Source organism: Trachemys scripta, chromosome 3 (assembly GCF_013100865.1).
Source record: "Trachemys scripta elegans isolate TJP31775 chromosome 3, CAS_Tse_1.0, whole genome shotgun sequence".
NCBI lineage: Eukaryota > Metazoa > Chordata > Testudines > Emydidae > Trachemys > Trachemys scripta.
Window position 1 is genome coordinate 63,690,559 of NC_048300.1, and position 18,005 is coordinate 63,708,563.

General features: G+C 39.3%; 1 protein-coding gene across 4 annotated transcripts in view; it reads right to left on the reverse strand.

Moving 5' to 3' along the window:
• Positions 1 to 2,397: 2,397 nt before the first annotated feature.
• The window catches only part of CRIM1 (cysteine rich transmembrane BMP regulator 1), a 316,866-nt gene continuing 301,258 nt past the window's right edge, over positions 2,398 to 18,005 (reverse strand). For 2 of the 4 annotated variants that reach the window (XM_034764950.1, XM_034764948.1), the window contains 2 exons: positions 11,652 to 11,839; positions 2,398 to 5,321 (listed from right to left, as the gene is read on the reverse strand). In XM_034764950.1, the coding sequence (XP_034620841.1) occupies positions 5,145 to 5,321; positions 11,652 to 11,839 (365 nt within the window). In that variant the 3' untranslated portion in view covers positions 2,398 to 5,144. The remainder of the gene's footprint in view (positions 5,322 to 11,651; positions 11,840 to 18,005) is intronic. The other 2 variants (XM_034764951.1, XM_034764949.1) reach the window with 1 other exon arrangement.

An 18,005-nucleotide genomic window follows, 5' to 3' on the forward strand; every position in this document is an offset into this window, starting at 1 on the left:
CATGGCATTAAGGCTATTAACGCTATACTAAACTTGACTTTTAAATTAACACAAAGCCATTCTGTGGTTACATTTTAGTCTTAAAACATGTAGAATATACACCTCTACCCTGATACAACACTGTCCTCGAGAGCCAAAAAATCTTACTGTTATAGGTGAAACAGTGTTCTATCGAACTTGCTTTGATCCGCCGGAGTGTGCAGCCCTCCCCCCCCCCCCGGAGCACTGCTTTACCGCATTATATCTGAATTCGTGTTACATCGGGGTAGAGGTATAGTTAATTAAAAATAGCCTACTTCTTTCATTAGAACAGCTGTTATATTTGTTTCTTTCTGGGAGGGAGTTTGGGTGCAAGAGGGGGCTCCAGTCAGGGGCAGAGTGTTGGGGTGCAGGAGACGGTGAGGGGTGCGGGCTCTGGGAGGGAATTTGGTGGAGGGGATTCTGACCTGGGGCAGGGGGTTGAGGTGCAGGAGAGAGTGTAAGGTGCAGGCTCTGGCCGGGAGGCACTTACCACAGGCGGCTCCCAGACAGCGGTGCAGCAGGGCTCGGGTAGGCTGCCTCCTTTCCTGCCACAGCCCCATGCTGCTCCCAGAAGTGCCTGGCTGCTGGCACATCTCTGCACGCCCCGGGGGAGGGGGAGAGCTTGTCTCCATGCATTGCCCAGGCCCGCAAGCGCCGCCCCCACAGCTCCCATTGGCCAGTTCCCGGCCAATGGGAGCTGTGGGGGCGGGGGCAGCGTGTGGAGACATGCCAGCAGCCGGCCGCTTCCGGGAGTGGCGTGGGGCCACAGCATGCAGGTAGCCTGCTTGAGCCCTGCTGCGCCAGTCCCCCCTTAGCCTGGGGTGCTGGACTGCAGCCCCTAAAGCCCCTGCATTAATCCGGCCCTGGTTACAGGGGATCTCACAAAATAACAGATGAAATTCAGTGTTGATAAATTCAAAATAATGCACATTAGAAAAATATAATTCCAACTATACATGCAGAGATGACTGGTACCAACTGACTGGGGAGGCACAATTTAATGGTCCCCCTCTCCCCTGAACAGCTTGAATCTCTCCCCCAACCCCCAGGCACACATACCCCTCTTTTCCTCAATGCCCCCTCCCTGCAATTCCCAGCTGTTTGCTGCTGCCTTTCCCTGGGGCCACAGCTTGCAGCTCCCCAGCTCCAGGAGCTGCTGCACAGGGAGGCGGCCCAGCCAGCAAACCTTGGCAGAAATCTTGGGGAGGGGGACACACATGACCATGCTTGCACCCCTCCCCCATGTTTCCTCTGTATATATACACAAAATGAGGGGTTCTAAATTAACCATTACCACTCAGGCTAGAGATGTCAGAGTCACTATGGATACTCAGTCTCTGAAAACTTCAGCTCAATGTGCAGCAATGGTCAAAAAGGCTAACAATGTTAGGAACTATTAGGAAAGGAGTAGAAAATGTGACAGAAAATATCATGCCACTATATAAATGCATGATATGCCCACACCTTGAATAGTGTTCAGTTGTGATTGCCCCATCTCAAAAAGGAGAGTGGAACTGGAAAAGATTCAGAGAAGGGCAACAAAGAGGATCAAAGGTATTGAATGGTTTCCATACAAGGAGAGACTAAAAAGGTCAGTACTGTTCATCTTAGAAAATTGACAACTAAGGAGGGATATGGTAGAGATCTATAAAATCACCAGTGGTGGGGAAAAAGTGAGTAAGGAAGTGTTATTTACTCATTCTCACAATACAAAAAATGGGGTCACCCTATGTAATTAATAGGTAGAAGGTTTAATACAAACAAATGGAAGTACTTTTTCACACCGTGCACAATTAACTTGTGAAACTCATTCCCATTGGATGTGATGGCCAAACGTGGAACAGTTCAAAAAAGAACTAGATAAGTTCATGGAGGATAGGTCCATTAATAGCTATTAGCCAAGACGGTCAGGGATGCAACCCCATGCTTGGGACAACCCTAAACCTCTGACTGACAGAACCTGGACGGGGAAGATGGGAGGATCGCTCCAGTTGTCCTTTTCTGTACAAGTCTACTGAAGTTCTGGTTCTAGCCACTGGATATTGGACTAGTTGGAACATTGGTTTGACCCAGTATAATAGTTCTTATGTTAATATGTATTAATTTAAAAAGTTTAAGATTTGAGACATTTTAGTATATGAGATGAGGTGAAGTTTGATATAGTCCATAATTTTATTGCTAAAACTCCACAAACATTTTCTAATGATCCTGTGAAAATTCTTCAGTTCAAACCTCATGTGTGTGACAAAAAACTGTCGCTAATTGAAAGGCCTGTAGTTGACCTGTCTTGGTTCAAAACTACTTTAGAACAATGTCAGGCAAAAATAATGTGCAAATTCAAATCTCAAGGAAATAAATCACCATAGAATAAATAAATTATAAACTAATGTCTCAAACATTTTATGGTAGTCATACATATGAACATTTTTTAAAAAGTGCACATTAGGTTTAAAATTTTTATTGTGCTGCCAAGAGCCAAATTACAAGAAACCGCCTTACAGTTAAAAAAAGTAAACAAGCAATCTGCTGAACTGCAGTGCACTCCGAGTGTCACATATGCGTCTATTTTATTTTTCAGAAAATTATATCTGCATTTCTCTTACAAGAGCACAACAGGAACCAAAGTAAAAGAGTGTAATGGATACAGCACATAGGATAAATCATATCTTTAAAATAATAATAAAATAATAAAAAACATTTTACACCATGTCCTATATCCTGCTAATATTTTCAGAATATGGCCTTGATTGTAAAACAAAAGCAAGCTTTTACAATCTGGATAAAGACTGCTTACTCTTATGCAAGGAATGGATGATTTGTCTTGACAGAATCTTTGTAATAACTGGACAGAAACATATCTGTTTCAATATCATATTGAGTACAAAATGCTGGGAGGACTACATTTTTTCTTGTTTTTGGAAACTGAAGTCATATATAAATAGAAAAAATGTTGACCCTTAATGATACACCTATTTTTTTCTTTGATGCAAACAGCTAGAACACCTTTCTGATATTCTAAAACAAAAAATTGTTAATCTTCAGATTAATAAATTAGGTCATTATAATAATAAATTAGGTTTTTTTTTCAGTTTTAAAGTTCAGCAACCTCTGACCAAGTATTTACAACAATACTTGAGAGTTCCTTTACAAAAAAATACATTTTCTTTTCACATTAAGCATACTGGGTATCTGTGTCTTTTATGACAAGCATTTGTAAAAGAAAAAAAGGCAATGCACAAATGGGTAATTAGTATAAAAGTGCCAAGACCTGTCTGGAAAGTTAACTTTGTATTACACAGTCAGAGTTATCAATGAGGCAAGCTACAACAAACTTCCAGCTTAATGTGGACAATATTCCAGTAGTTGTTTCAAACAATTGTTTGAATTAAAAAAAAAAAAAATCAAGGAGCGGATGGTGTTATTCTACGGAGCTGATTAGTGCTGCATGTATATTGCCATCAGTGTCTCTAGCCGATGCATTCATTAAAAGCCTTTTTAAGGCTAAGCAGGAGAAGAAAAATAAGAAACACCCTGAAATGTAGCAAGTAGCAAGAGCAACGCTTACTGCTATAATCGTGCACATACCATACACACACATATATGCAAACACAAGAGTGTACACACGTACATACACGCATACATGCGCGCGCACACACACACACTAAACACTTTCAAATCAAATAAAACGGTAGGTAGAATGAGATGCTCCTCTTGTCTCTCCTAAACTCACAAGCAATTAAGCACTGCTATGGAATGCCTGTTTTATCTGTTTCTGCTCTGGGTAAAATCTCTCAGATAAAAATACATTCAACAAGAAAAAAATAGAAAATTATATATATACTGTATATATACAGATTGATACTATATATATACTGTATATATATATACATATATAGTGTGTTTGTGTGTATGCACACACACATTATATATATATGCACATATATACACACAGACATACAAATACTTTGTTGTTTTTAGCATAATTATATTTACATAAATATTCCTATAATGCTAATGTTTAAAGAAGCATGATCTCCTTTTTTCTGAGCTTCAAAAAAGGTGCTTGAGTAATATACAATTAAAATTAAGTAGCTTCCTAGCATGGAAGTAGTTTCTAATCTGCATAACCAGTAAATAAGAACAACAGGAAAAACCTTAAAACAGTCTCTTTTTTACTCTTTCATTTAAGCAAGAGCTTTGTCCAACAAAAATATTTTTTCCTCCTCCTCCACTAAAACTGTCTGAACAACCAGAGATTAATACAAAACAAAACAAAACCACAACAAACAAAAGCCCCTGGAACTGCATGGTGTTCTTGACTTTCCCTTCCTTCCTTCAATACTGCCGTCAAAAGATCCAGTGCTCATATCAGGAATTATTTAGGCCTCAGTCATTTGCTAACTCTGCCAAAATCTGGCCAATCAGCTTTGCAGAAAACAAAATTAAAACAAAAAGCAGCACAAGGTATAATTTTATACATCCTTAATAAACCCACCCTTTATATTCTGCTATAACCTTTTCCTTGCTATATCATTAACTACTGCAGCTTCTTGTCATATAGAAAAATATATGCAGCTACACCATACCTGTGACATGACAGGTTCTGTTCTAGGAGTATACTTTTGTAGCAACAGCTGGGAAAAAAATCAGACCTCTGTTTTCTGTTTCCATGTGGGGTTAGGCTTTGCTGCAACAAATGCAGTTTCAGAGCAACAAGAAAAGCCACCATCCTGATGCTTGGCAATATTCTTTATTTGTTTTCTCCCCGAGCCAAGCTTGACCAGCTTTTCTTCTTTGAAGCTCTCTCTCATTTCACCACCCAACCCCAAATTCACCCACCCAAACAATCTCTATAGCTATGTTACAAGCAAATACATCTTAACAAGTTTTAAAACTTTGGTTCTAAGAAAACTCTTGGTCAGTTATCGCAAGGAAAAGTGGGAATGCTTGTTCTGGCACATTGCAGGAGTCAGAGCCCATCCCAGTAAGGTCTTAGAGCTGTACATGAAGTCACAAATCCAATACAATCCACTAAGCAAGTGCACAATTCTAGTTTTATTTTAATAGCAGACTTAGTCTCTCGGTCTCCTTCTTTCTCAAATCCTTGGCAAAGGTGCAATTCTTCAAACTGTTTGATAGAAATTATCTGCCTGTAGGTTGTTCTGTTTTTGCATGCTGTAGAATCCACTGTATCTTGAATCTGGGTCAGCAATTCTTAGCATTCTCTGAGAACTGTCCACCTGGACCATGGTTCCTTTCTTGCAGTCCACGTATACCAGCTGATTGTTTAGGCAAGAAGGCTGTTGGAAAAGAAAAAAAGACAACATAAAAATCCAGTTCATACATCACTGTTGTCTTCTCTCCACAATAGGTATGGGAAATGTTTGTGACGCAAAGTTCACAAAAACAAAATCACACTAAACTATTTATTTTTCTTTGTTACAAAGGTTCAACTTTTGCAGTCCTTGCTAATTCAAGACTCCCATGGACTGAGTAAGAGCTGAGTAAGGACTGTAATATTTGGGCCACAGGTATATAATTGCATAGGACCAGAAGCTGGCAAATGAATCCTTTTCATCTGGAAAGATTTGGTGACAACTCTGCTACCTTTACTATACATATTATAAAGCATTTTACATTCTACATTTAATGAAAACTTTATAATTTCAGGCTGGATTGTGCCTGTTAGATACAATGCAGCTTATAAATTGCTATGGAACTGTGACTCTTGGGGGAGCACTGGTATTCTGCTTCCTAGAAGTCTCTGATATAATAGCAGATGTGCTGCCTTTGCCTATTACAACCCTTTACAAAGTTCATTCTTCCTCCTACACGTCTCTTGCTCTGTGGGCAAGAGAGGATTAGGGATGACGCAGTCTCTGTGGTCACTTGAAATTTGAAAACTATACACTAATTTGGGGTTCCTCAGTGATTGGGTGCCCAATTTGAGACAGATAGTACATGATTCTTCAAAGGTGCTGAGAACCCACAGTTTCAAGACTTCATCTGTATTTGAGAGACAAGGTGGGTGAGGTAACATCTTTTATTGGACCAACTTCTGTTGGTGAGACCAGCTTTCGCGCCACAGAGCTCTTCTTCAGGTCCGGAAAAGGAATTCCCAGCATCACAGCAAAATGCAAGGTGGAACAGATAATTTAGCATAAGTAGTTAGTTGCAAGGACCCATTCAAGGTAGAGTGGGGTCCATTAACACCTCTGTAGTCATAGTGCAAAAAGAGGGGGTTAGTGGTTTACAGATTGTTGTAATAAGCCATATATCCAGTGTTTCTGTTCCCTCCATGATTTTTGGTATCTAGCAGAGTACACTACACTATAACTGCCCTGCATTCATCTGGATCTGTTAATGCTCAGCACTCCTGAAAATTAAGCCATGTTCATTCATCTCAAGTTGGGCATCCAAAAATAAAGAACATACAATCAGCGAGTGCCTCTGAAAAATTTAAAATGACTTGTCCAACACCATATAGTAAGTCTGTGACCAAGCCAGGGATAGAATTACTCTCTCCTGGGTCCCCTCCAATGCCTTAATCATAAGACCATCCTTTCTGTACCTGCAGTCCCGCCTCTCATTTATTATACAACTTCTAGCTTCTGCACTGATGAGTCAGGGGTCCTACAAACAACTGCCTCTTTCACTACACATCCTGCCTCATTCACTGTTTAACCTGTGCACTGAATGAGGCAGGAGTCCTGTGGAAAAAATAATGTGATCATGTAATTAGACTGTAACATAATGCACATGTACAAGGGGGATAGAGTTAAGGTTGCACAGTCTCTCTCTTGGAGGATCCAAATCATAAAGGGATTTATTGATCAATGACTTGTATTCAGTAATCCGGGCCTACTCATATCAAATCATCTTTTCTTTTCCTGATGTACCTCCAATAGTCCTTAAATGATTTAAAAAAAAATCTTTCCTAATTTATGCCCTGTTCCTGCAAAAGGAACTGCTTGAACAGACACTTATGCCTGTGCTGAGTCTCATTAACTTTTGCAGGACTCAGTGTTGGTCTGAAGGTCCAGTCCACAGATCATTTTGTAGGATCAGGGCCATAAATATTACACTTCTCTGTAAAGCCTCTTTTTACAACCTTTAATTTCTATTTTGGAATGACAGTAAACTCACTCTTGTCTTATCACACTTAGTACTGTACTACTTTGGCATTAAAAAGACTTAAAAATAGCAGCTCACCTACCTGATTCCCTACTCTTATATTATACAGATGGATGTAACTCATCACTACCTGGTGCTTCGTCTTTAATAAGATAAAAAGCCTGGTGGATAAATGAAGTGTAGTGGTAACAGTGCTTCTTAATTTTGGTAAGGTCTTTGATACAGTTCCGCATGACTTTCTCATAAATTAGATAAGAGAATTCTGGATTAGATGAAACGACTTAACTCATGATGTGTAGTAGAGAGAAGTGTAAGTACACAATAAACGTTTGCCAAGTCAGATAAATGTTGGAGATGCTACAACATTTACCAGACCTGAAAGCTATTTACAGTGGGTCTAATGCTCTTAACCACACATAATTGCTGTTACTCATGAAAAATATTAGAAAAAGATGTTGTCTTACTAGTGATGCTTAGACCACTACCAAATAAATCTACAAATAAGTTGTCACAGAAAATCAATTTGATATTTCAATGTATAAAGACAGATTTACATTATCTGGCACTAATTTATACTAGTAATACCAGGTCATTAACTTCCCTGTCAAGATAGATAGTTGCCACTTCTTTCAATATGTAGGAATAAAATTGTTGGTAAGATTAATTTGTACAGTTCCCATTTCATCTATTAAAGGCAAAAATCTTCCCAAATGTTTAGATCTTTGGGATTTTGGAATGACTTCACATAATTTGCCTTATATGAATCAATTCCCGCCCCCCCCCCCCAATTTGAGGTAATATAAGCCTTTTTGGTTACAGTTAAATATGTCCATTTATCTATATTATTATGGATCATTACAGTTAGCATCAGAGCTTCTGTTCTGGTGGTGTGAACTGTATCCTAATATTAAGCAGTAATATTTTATTTTTTTAAGTTATTCTGCTATAGATTTGTTTGCTTTGGATATAAAGTAAAATGTCATCACTTGTGTAGGATGAAATTTTATGGCTGACATTCCTGCCAATAGTTCAAATGAGAGGCTTGTGGTTTCTAGCTGAAAACACTCCATGTTTGGGAAAAAACCCATCATGTTTATTGGATTTTGCAGCGATTCAGGGCTATGTGGCTGAAGTGACTAATGCACTGATGGCGAGACTTCAAAAAGAATAACAGATCAAAGGCTTGTGTCAGTCTCAGCGATCTGATTTGTTACTATTATAAGGGGCTTCCTAATTGAATTATCTCTAAGTATGATTTCTAATGTAGTTATACTACGAGAATTATTCATCTGCTTTTCTTAAGAATGAGAAGCCACATACTCAATGTGTCCATGAAGCTAGGAAAATCCTGTCCCACAAAGAATTGTAATGGGCACTGACTTATTGGAATACTAATGACCCAAAGAGACCTGGCTGTTCCAGACTGTCTATAAAGAAAGTTCTTATAAGGAATAGGAGAAATCTCAAGCACACAAATGATTGTAACCTTTCTAGACCAGAGACCTTATTTTCATTCCTGTATCATTTGAATTATATATGGAAACAATATAAATAAATGAATAAATGATAATTAAGAATGATTATGTAAGAGGAGAAGAGTGAGGGTGGCAGAAAGGCTTGGGAATATGTACAATTGGACCCTGAGACATTTCCCAGTTGTTGAAACTTACTAGGAAGTATCCCCCCATCCAGCAGATAGAGGTACGAAAGAATTAGGGGTATCTGGAGGAAGTAACTGTCAAAAAAAAAAGTGAGGTATTGAATAAAATTTGACCATTTGCATATTCACAAGTCTTCAAAGGAGAACTAGCCCATAACTGTGAGAAAAACTGCACGCGTCTAAGCCAATGTGTCACACTATGCCGGTGCTAGAGATTGAAACAAAGATGCTTCTGTAACAAGATTGGATAGTAGAATAAAGATCTGTCATTGTCCCACTTATCTGCTTCTATGGTAAACTTAGAGAAGGTATAGCACAGCTGTTCCTACCCAAATTTCTCTGTGGGGCAAACCTATCCTTTTTTACAGGAATTTGGGCACTGGCTGTATGTCTCTTCCTTAATCTGTTGCTACATCTGGCTGCGTGTTATGTACTCTTCCAGTAGGTGGTGCTATACTGTGTTTATACAAACTGCTTTGTGGCATGACAAGGAACATGCAGCTGCTGAGTGGGACACAGTGGTGGGACTACTGAGGAGCAAGAGGAGGGCCTGGTGGGACTAACAAGAACAAACAACAGAAAGTAACACAAGAAAAATTACTAGAAAAGAAAAAAAAAGTGTAAGCAGCACAGCAAGACAGAATGTGTGAGATATGACAAGCAGGTTGAGGCACGGTTGTGATAGGTCCTAGAGACCCCAGGGACCATGGGAGGAGTTGGCCTCAGACAAAAAAGGTTGGGAATTAATGGGCCCAGCAACATGTGTTTTCTCAAATATCAATTTATATGAATGATAAACTAAATGGAAATGGATAATTCGTTCTGGTAATGACTATATGGTAAATGTGAAAGATGAAGGGTGATAAAGAAGGTGCTTTCGGGGATTGCTCTGACTGTAATTTCAATCAGCTAGTAAAAGTCTGTTCCTCTTACCTGGGTGCTGGTGAGATAACAAGCAGAAGTACTATTCAGGTTTTTATTATTATGGAAGCACTGTTCCACAGTTTTGTACTTAAAGCAGAGACTCAATCACTTAGACAGGAAGAAGACATTGTAACCTCTCCAAAAATTATAGACTTTGGGGGGAGGGGAGAGAGAAAATGAATTTGCTGAGAATTTACAAATAAATCCATTTATTAGTTTATGAATTAAAATTAATTTTTAAAAGGGCCACTTAATAAATTTAGCACCTTTTTAGATCTCAAATGATCTTAATGGAATAATGCAGACTCTTCAAACCGGTCATATAATGAAAACTCTCCGAGTTTGTGCATTGGCTAAATTTGAAGTTTTAAAACAGTTTAGTGGCCATTTTTTGGCATTATCCTTCTTAACTGAAAGTTGCTTCTTCAGCAATGATTAAAGACTAATATTCTTCTGTAGAAAGTTTCACCAGGAATTGCCCCTTTTCAAAATGTCTCATCTACTATTGTTCTCAATGCAACTGAGAAAACAGGCTGTCCTCAGTCAAGATAATGTTCTTGGTTTTGCTCCCAATGAGAACTATGAGAGAGTGTGGCCATTTCAGAAGAAGAGGCTGCCATGCTGATAGACCAGTTCAGGTTAGAGCAATAGGCCAGTTCACTTCTGTATGAATATCAAAGCAGTATTAGTATGCATTCAGACTAATTCGCTCATACGCTACTAGATATAAAAAGAGATGCTAATGTTAGTGTATTCACTTATCTGTAACTAATTGTCTTATTAAATTATATTTGCATTGCATATACCCCTGTAATTACGTTTACATTATGTATACCTTGTTAATTAAATACCCCAAAAGCGTGGTAAGAATGTACTTGATGTATAAACTTCATGAAAACTACTGAAGGATTGTTATTTGCTATTACATTACCTTTTACATTGTGCATCTCTCTGAGACTAAATTCATCAAATGTGAATGGAACCTTGGAAATGCTAATGAAGGACTTAATGGCTGTAACAGGAAATGCTCATTTCAAAGCAAGAGATGGTAGAGGAGTAAAGACACTTTTCACATTGCTTTCTCTATGGAAAAGCTATAAATATGAAGCAAAAAAGGATACAGCATCTCTGAACTATTTGAGCATTCATAGGGAAACATTCCAGATGCAAAACAGAGATCCCCAAAGTTATTTTGGGTAACCCTGAGAAATTTATGGAAAACTAGCAGATTATAACATCTCTGCTATCATTTTGGATTTACAAACTTAGACTCACCTGTTAATGTATTTTACCTGCTTTAGCCTCTCAATAATTCACTTCTTTTTCTTAGCTAATAAACCTTTAGTTAGTTTACTAGAACAATTGGCTGCCAGAGTTGTCTTTGATGTGAGACAGAGTATCCATTGACCTAGGGTAAGTGACTGACCCTTTGGGGTTGGGAGTAACCTGATGTGGTCTGATTTTTGGTTTTAATAACCTTTTATCACTAGGTTCAGTTTGCCTGGGTGGCAAGACAGGCTGGAGGGTCTCAGGGGACTGTCTGTGACTCCATGGTAATACTAGTATAGTGATCCCGGAGTGCACATTTGTAATTGGCTTGGTGAAATCTAATTATGGACTATACCACTAGTTTGGGGTGTCTGCCCGTGTTTTCTGACAGTCTCACCTGAGATTGGCTTGGTTTTACCTCCCGAAAATTCAGTAGTATATGGACTAGGTAACTGGTGATATTAATTTGGCATTACATAAGCATAATTGTTCTGAATTAGTGCAAACGATCTGAGACATGGAAAAAATTCATTTAAATGAGTTGACATTAAATGGACTCAACTGTATCCTACAATACATTTCAGGAGACCCTCCTGCTTTCCAGAAAAGCACAAATCTAGATATAGAAGTTTTAACACTGTACCTTTGTTGGGGCTCTGTAGCAGGACACTGGTATCCACTGCTTTTTCTGATTGACAAGCAGAAGGGCTATTATAAGAACCAGGGCTGTCATGATGGGAACTGTCACCCAGGCAACGGAGTTGAGAGATGTATCTTCAGTAGAGTGCAGTCCAATGCCTTCTCTGAAATCTCCTTGAAGATGACTCATGTCTGAAAGAGTTAGCATTTGTTAGCAACAAAAAAATTTACGTGTTCCTTTTCTGTCTTGACCATAAACAAGTATAGGATTATGGAAATACCAGCGTCAGTACTGTGGTCTTGTATTTATTTTTTTTTGGTTAACCATATCCTGAAATTTTACCCTATTGATATTTAGGGACAGGGTCACGCTTGTGTGTTCTCTCATTTGTTGTTAGCCACAGTTTTTTGTAGCCGGAATAATGATTTCCGCATATTTTCAAGTAACTATTCCATACGAAGTGGATTTTTATCTTTTGGTGGTCCTATTAATACTATGTCATTCCACCAGTTGTGATTTATGAAGCCATCATTTTTCTATGATCATGTTTATTTATAGTAGATCTTTCACTGTCTTGTTTTCTCCTTTCAATGTGGTGGCTGTTCTCCAAGAGCTGATTCTTTTCTCAGCTTCTCCTATATGAGATTCCAGCTTAATTACCTATTTTTGATCATACTGTAAAAACTACCTCACAGTAGTGCTGTCACTATACATACACTAAAGATTGCAAGGTGCTCTGGTTTTACAGTAATATGCAACATACATGTACATAAGACACATACTTATTTCTTCTAATATTATATCTGTTTTTCATTTCCCTTTTATATCTTTGAGGACCTGAGTTACAGTAAGCTCAGCACTTGTTCCTTGCAACACTTCAGTATCTTCAGGTTTCAGAGCGGTAGCCATGTTAGTCTGTATCAGCAAAAACAACGAGGAGTCCTTGTGGCCCCTTAGAGACTAACAAATTTATTTGGGCATCAGCTTTCGTGGGCTAGAACCTACTTCATCAGATGCATGGAGTCCACTTCCTAGACACTACAGTGCTAATAAGCGATGGTCACAAACACCATCCTATACCAGAAACCTACTGACCGCTATACTTACTTACATGCCTCCAGCTTTCATCCAGACCACATCACACAATCCATTGCCTACAGCCAAGCTTTAAGATACAACCGCTTTTGCCCCGATCTCTCAGACAGAGACAAACACCTACAGGATCTCTATCAAACATTCTTAAAACTACAATACCCACCTCGTGAAGTGAAGAAACAGATTGACAGAGCCAGAAGGGTACCCAGAAGTCACCTACTACAAGACAGGTCCAACAAAGAAAGTAACAGAACGCCACTAGCTGTCACCTACAGCCTCCAACTAAAACCTCTCCAGCGCATCATCAAGGATCTACAACCTATCCTGAAGGACGATCCCTCACTCTCACAGACCTTGGGGGACAGGCCAGTCCTCACTTACAGACCGCCCCCAAACCTGAAGCAAATACTCACCAGCAACTACATACCACACAACAAAAACACCAACCCAGGAACCAAACCCTGCAACAAACCCCGGTGCCAACCCTGTCCACATATCTATTCAAGGGTCACTATCATAGGACCTAACCACATCAGCCACACTATCAGGGGCTTGTTCACCTGCACATCTACCAATGTGATATATGCCATCATGTGCCAGCAATGCCCTTCTGCCATGTACATTGCCAAACCGGACAGTCTCTACACAAAAGAATAAATGGACACAAATCTGACATCAGGAATTATAACATTCAAAAACCAGTAGGAGAACACTTCGATCTCCCTGGTCACTCAATAACAGACCTAAAAGTGGCAATTCTTCAACAAAAAGATTTCAAAAACAGACTCCAATGTGAAACTGCAGAACTGGAATTAATTTGCAAACTGGACACCATCAAATTAGGCCTGAATAAAGACTGGGAGTGGTTGGGTCATTACAAAACCTAAACCTAATTTCCCCCGTACTAATTTCCCCCTTCTGTTACTCACACTTTCTTGTCAACTGTTCGAAATGGGACACTCTCATTACCACTAAAAAAGTTATTTTTCCTCCCTTAGTATCCTACTGTTAATTAACTTGTCTCATTAGACTGACCTCACACTTGGTAAGGCAACTTCCATCTTTTCATGTGTTATACCTGCTCCTGTATTTTCCACTCCATGCATCTGATGAAGTGGGTTCTGGCCCATGAAAGCTTATGCCCAAATAAATTTGTTAGTCTCTAAGGTGCCACAAGGACTCCTCGTTGTTTTTTCAGTAACTTCAGACACTGCATCTATGTCTTTTGTGGCCATTTTCCTCCAATTTTCCTATTGCCCTTTTAAGGCAAAAACTAATTTATGCTGTTTTTTCCTTAAATAATTTTTGCTTCTTGATGTCCCTTTCCTCTGGGTTGACGAATACAGAAATCTTGGTGCCTTCACAGACTTTGGGATGTTTATTTAGCAGAATTTTTATTGGAGTACCCTTGAGCACCCTCAGGTGCATTCTTTCAATCTAGGCACATACTGGAAAAAATGGTTACTTTCCTTACAGTAACTGATTCTTCAAGATGGTTTGTGCATGTGGAATCCACTCATGGCATGCAGGTGCCCCTACACAGGAGATCAGACATTTTTTCTCTAGTAGTGTCCTCTAGGAGTCGCACATGCATCCTGAAGGACGATCCCTATCCTCTTGTGCTCCTCCTCCCAAGAGCAGAATGACCCCAAATACTAACCAATTTTTTTGTTGCCCTGAGTGTCAATAATAAAATACGATCTGCAGGGATGGAGGGTAGATTGTGGGATCCACATAAACAGACCATCCAGAACAGGGGTTCTCAGACTTTCGAATTGGTGACCCCTTTCACATAGAAAGCCTCTGAGTGTGACCCCCCCCCCATATACATTAATAATGCTTTAACACCATTATAAATGCTGGATGCAAAGCAGGGTTTGGGGTGGAGGCTGACAGCTCGCGACCCCCCATGTAATAACCTCGTGACCCCCTGAGGGGTCCCGACCCCCAGTTTGAGAACCCCTGATCTAGAAGAACCACAGTTACTGCAAAGATGAGTAACCATTGTTGTTTCTTCTTCAAGCTTTTATACATGTGGATCCCACTAATGGTGTCTAGCAAGCAGTTCAACACCTTAGGGGGGAGCGAGGAATTTACTGGAACAAAGATTGTAGGACTGCTCTTACAATTAGAGTGTTCACTCTTGATGAAGCCTCTAACGAGTAGTGTCTAGTAAGAATTTGAACTGAAGACCATGTAGCTGCTGTACATATTTCTATGAGAGGGAACATGTCATTGATGAAGTCAATGTTCTGGCAGAATGAGCTGAAATGTTTAAAGGAGGATTCAGTTTAATAATCTCATAAGCTACTCTCATACAATCCATTTAGACTCTGGAAGATGCAGATTTGTCCTTAGCTCTGCCACTATATGCTATAAACAATCTAAGAATTGACCTAAAAGTCTCATTCTGTTCAAGTAATATAAAAGAGCTTTTACGATTTAAGGCATTAAGCTTTATTTCTGCTGAAATTACAGGGTCTAGGGGAGAAAACTGGTAGGTGACTATACTGGTTATTATGAAAATGCCAAACCATCTTTGGAACGAGTTTAGGACATGGTCTGAATGAGACTCTATCAGCATGAAAAACAATGTACGGAAAGTTCAACATAAGAGCTTGGATTTCACTAACTCTATGGGCAGAAGTAATATCTAATAAAGTAGTAACTCCAAATAGGCATGGTTAATTATTGCTATCTGAACATGGAGAAGCAGCTCACAATCCCACAGTATCTCTAAGTATCAAAAGGGAGACAACGTTTCTCAGATGAGGGAGTCTAAATACAGACTTTGCTATTTTCCCCAGCATACCAGTGTTCCCTCTACGTTATTGGCGTTGTATTTCAGCATGCTAGCTCTTATCCAGGCCTAACCATAGTGAAGACATTGGGAAAGCTGGGATCAACTCTATCATCTAGGTATGATGAAAAGACATATAGAGATGAGTGTCACCTGCAAACAAGATCCTGCATTCCAGGACACACTACTATTATTTTTAGTGGCCTCAGATATATATTGAACAGATGGGGTGACAACACTTGTGTATGACCCTAGCCAAGAAAACTTTGAGGGCTGATGAATAACAGCTCTTGATCTTCTCAAACCGAAAAGAATGAAGTCACTCAAGAGCAAATCCTGAGCTTGCCAGATCCACACACAAGTAACAATAACTCAGTCAACAACAATCGAAGACAGAGCTGATACGTCTCAAAGAATTAGTATGGACATCTTTACTGCCAAAGGGAGATGATCGACCAATGCAAACAGCGCAGCCTCGATACTATACACAGATCTAAAATGATGCAGACATAGTCAAGAAAATCTGAGGATCCCAGATATCACCAGAGTTGCTCTGCTACTACTTTCTCGGTAATTTTCAAAAAAAAAGAAAACACACAAGAAAGTGTGATAATGGGAGAGATTCTAAGCTCAACAGAGTCTTCTTTAAGGTATACTGATACCATGTCCTCCTGAAAATAAATATTGATGATCTCCTCTGACAACAAATCTAGTATCTCCCTGCTGAACTTCCCCAGCCAAAGATGATATGGGTCTAAAATGACTTTTTATCACAGTACAAAACAAGGACACACTTGTGACAACATTTTGCATGAGTATTTCATGACCCTAAAGAGAAAGTCCACCTTAAAAAAAAAACGTGTGCAGATGTTGCTATTGCCAATTTCTGACTGAAGAGCAACATGTGTATATGTCTTAGATTGGAGGTTTATTCCAGTAATTTAGTGTTCAGAATTCTGTTTCCCATAAAGAACCAGAACAAGTGTCTATAACATTCAATTTGAGCAAAAGAACTGCTTTAGTAGTGTCTACACTCATTTGACTTTTCATTCCAAACACTGTTCATCACACTAGACACTTGTTCCATTGGATTATCTGCCTCCGTGGTAGCAGCACAGTGCCTGGGGGAGACAAATGCCAACAGTCCAATGGAACAAGCGTCTTGTGGACGCTGCTGAACACATACTCTTCAGCATTCAATGCAGCAATTGCTATGTGCACATCACATGGTTTTCTGTAAAGCCAAACAACTCTCTTAAATTATATTGGTAATTTAACCTCTATGTCATAACATCCGTCAAGTACTGATCATTAAAACCATATTTAAAAACAAAACAAAAATCTCCCACCCTAATGGGGGAAGGAGAGAGATACAGTAGAGATCTGTTCATTTTAATACATTTATAAGGTGCTGGCACTATGATGATGGTTGCAAGAACCTAGACAACCATCTATTTTTGATTATTAAGGGTCCAGTTGTGTCACACTTCCCAAGAGGATACTGCCATTGATTTTATTACTACTCTTATGAGTAAATCTACTTAATGTGAACAAGGGTGGTAGAATTAGACTGATAGTATTTAAGATGACACTTCAAAACTATTTTTATTGATTTACTTTGTTTTGTAACCAAGTGTTATGTATATTAGAATCTCTTTAATATTACACACTGGAACTCACTTTCAATGTTTATTTTGCTGCTTTGAAATAAAAAAAATATTGAAGGATGGGCATGCATTCATAGATTCTAGGGCTGGAAGGGACCTCGAGAGGTCATCGAGTCCAGTCCCCTGCCCTCATGGCAGGACCAAATACTGTCTAGACCATCCCTGATAGACATTTATCTAACCTACTCTTAAATATCTCCAGAGATGGAGATTCCACAACCTCCCTAGGCAATTTATTCCAGTGTTTAACCACCCTGACAGTTAGGAACTTTTTACTAATGTCCAACTTAAACCTCCCTTGCTGCAGTTTAAGCCCATTGCTTCTTGTTCTATCCTTAGAGGCTAAGATGAACAAGTTTTCTCCCTCCTCCTTATGACACCCTTTTAGATACCTGAAAACTGCTATCATGTCCCCTCTCAGTCTTCTCTTTTCCAAACTAAACAAACCCAATTCTTTCAGCCTTCCTTCATAGGTCATGTTCTCAAGACCTTTAATCATTCTTGTTGCTCTTCTCTGGACCCTTTCCAATTTCTCCACATCTTTCTTGAAATGCGGAGCCCAGAACTCGACACAATACTCCAGCTGAGGCCTAACCAGAGCAGAGTAAAGCGGAAGAATGGCTTCTTGTGTCTTGCTCACAACACACCTGTTAATACATCCCAAAATCATGTTTGCTTTTTTTGCAACAGCATCACACTGTTGACTCATATTTAGCTTGTGGTCCACTATAACCCCTAGATCCCTTTCTGCCGTACTCCTTCCTAGACCGTCTTTTCCCATTCTGTATGTGTGAA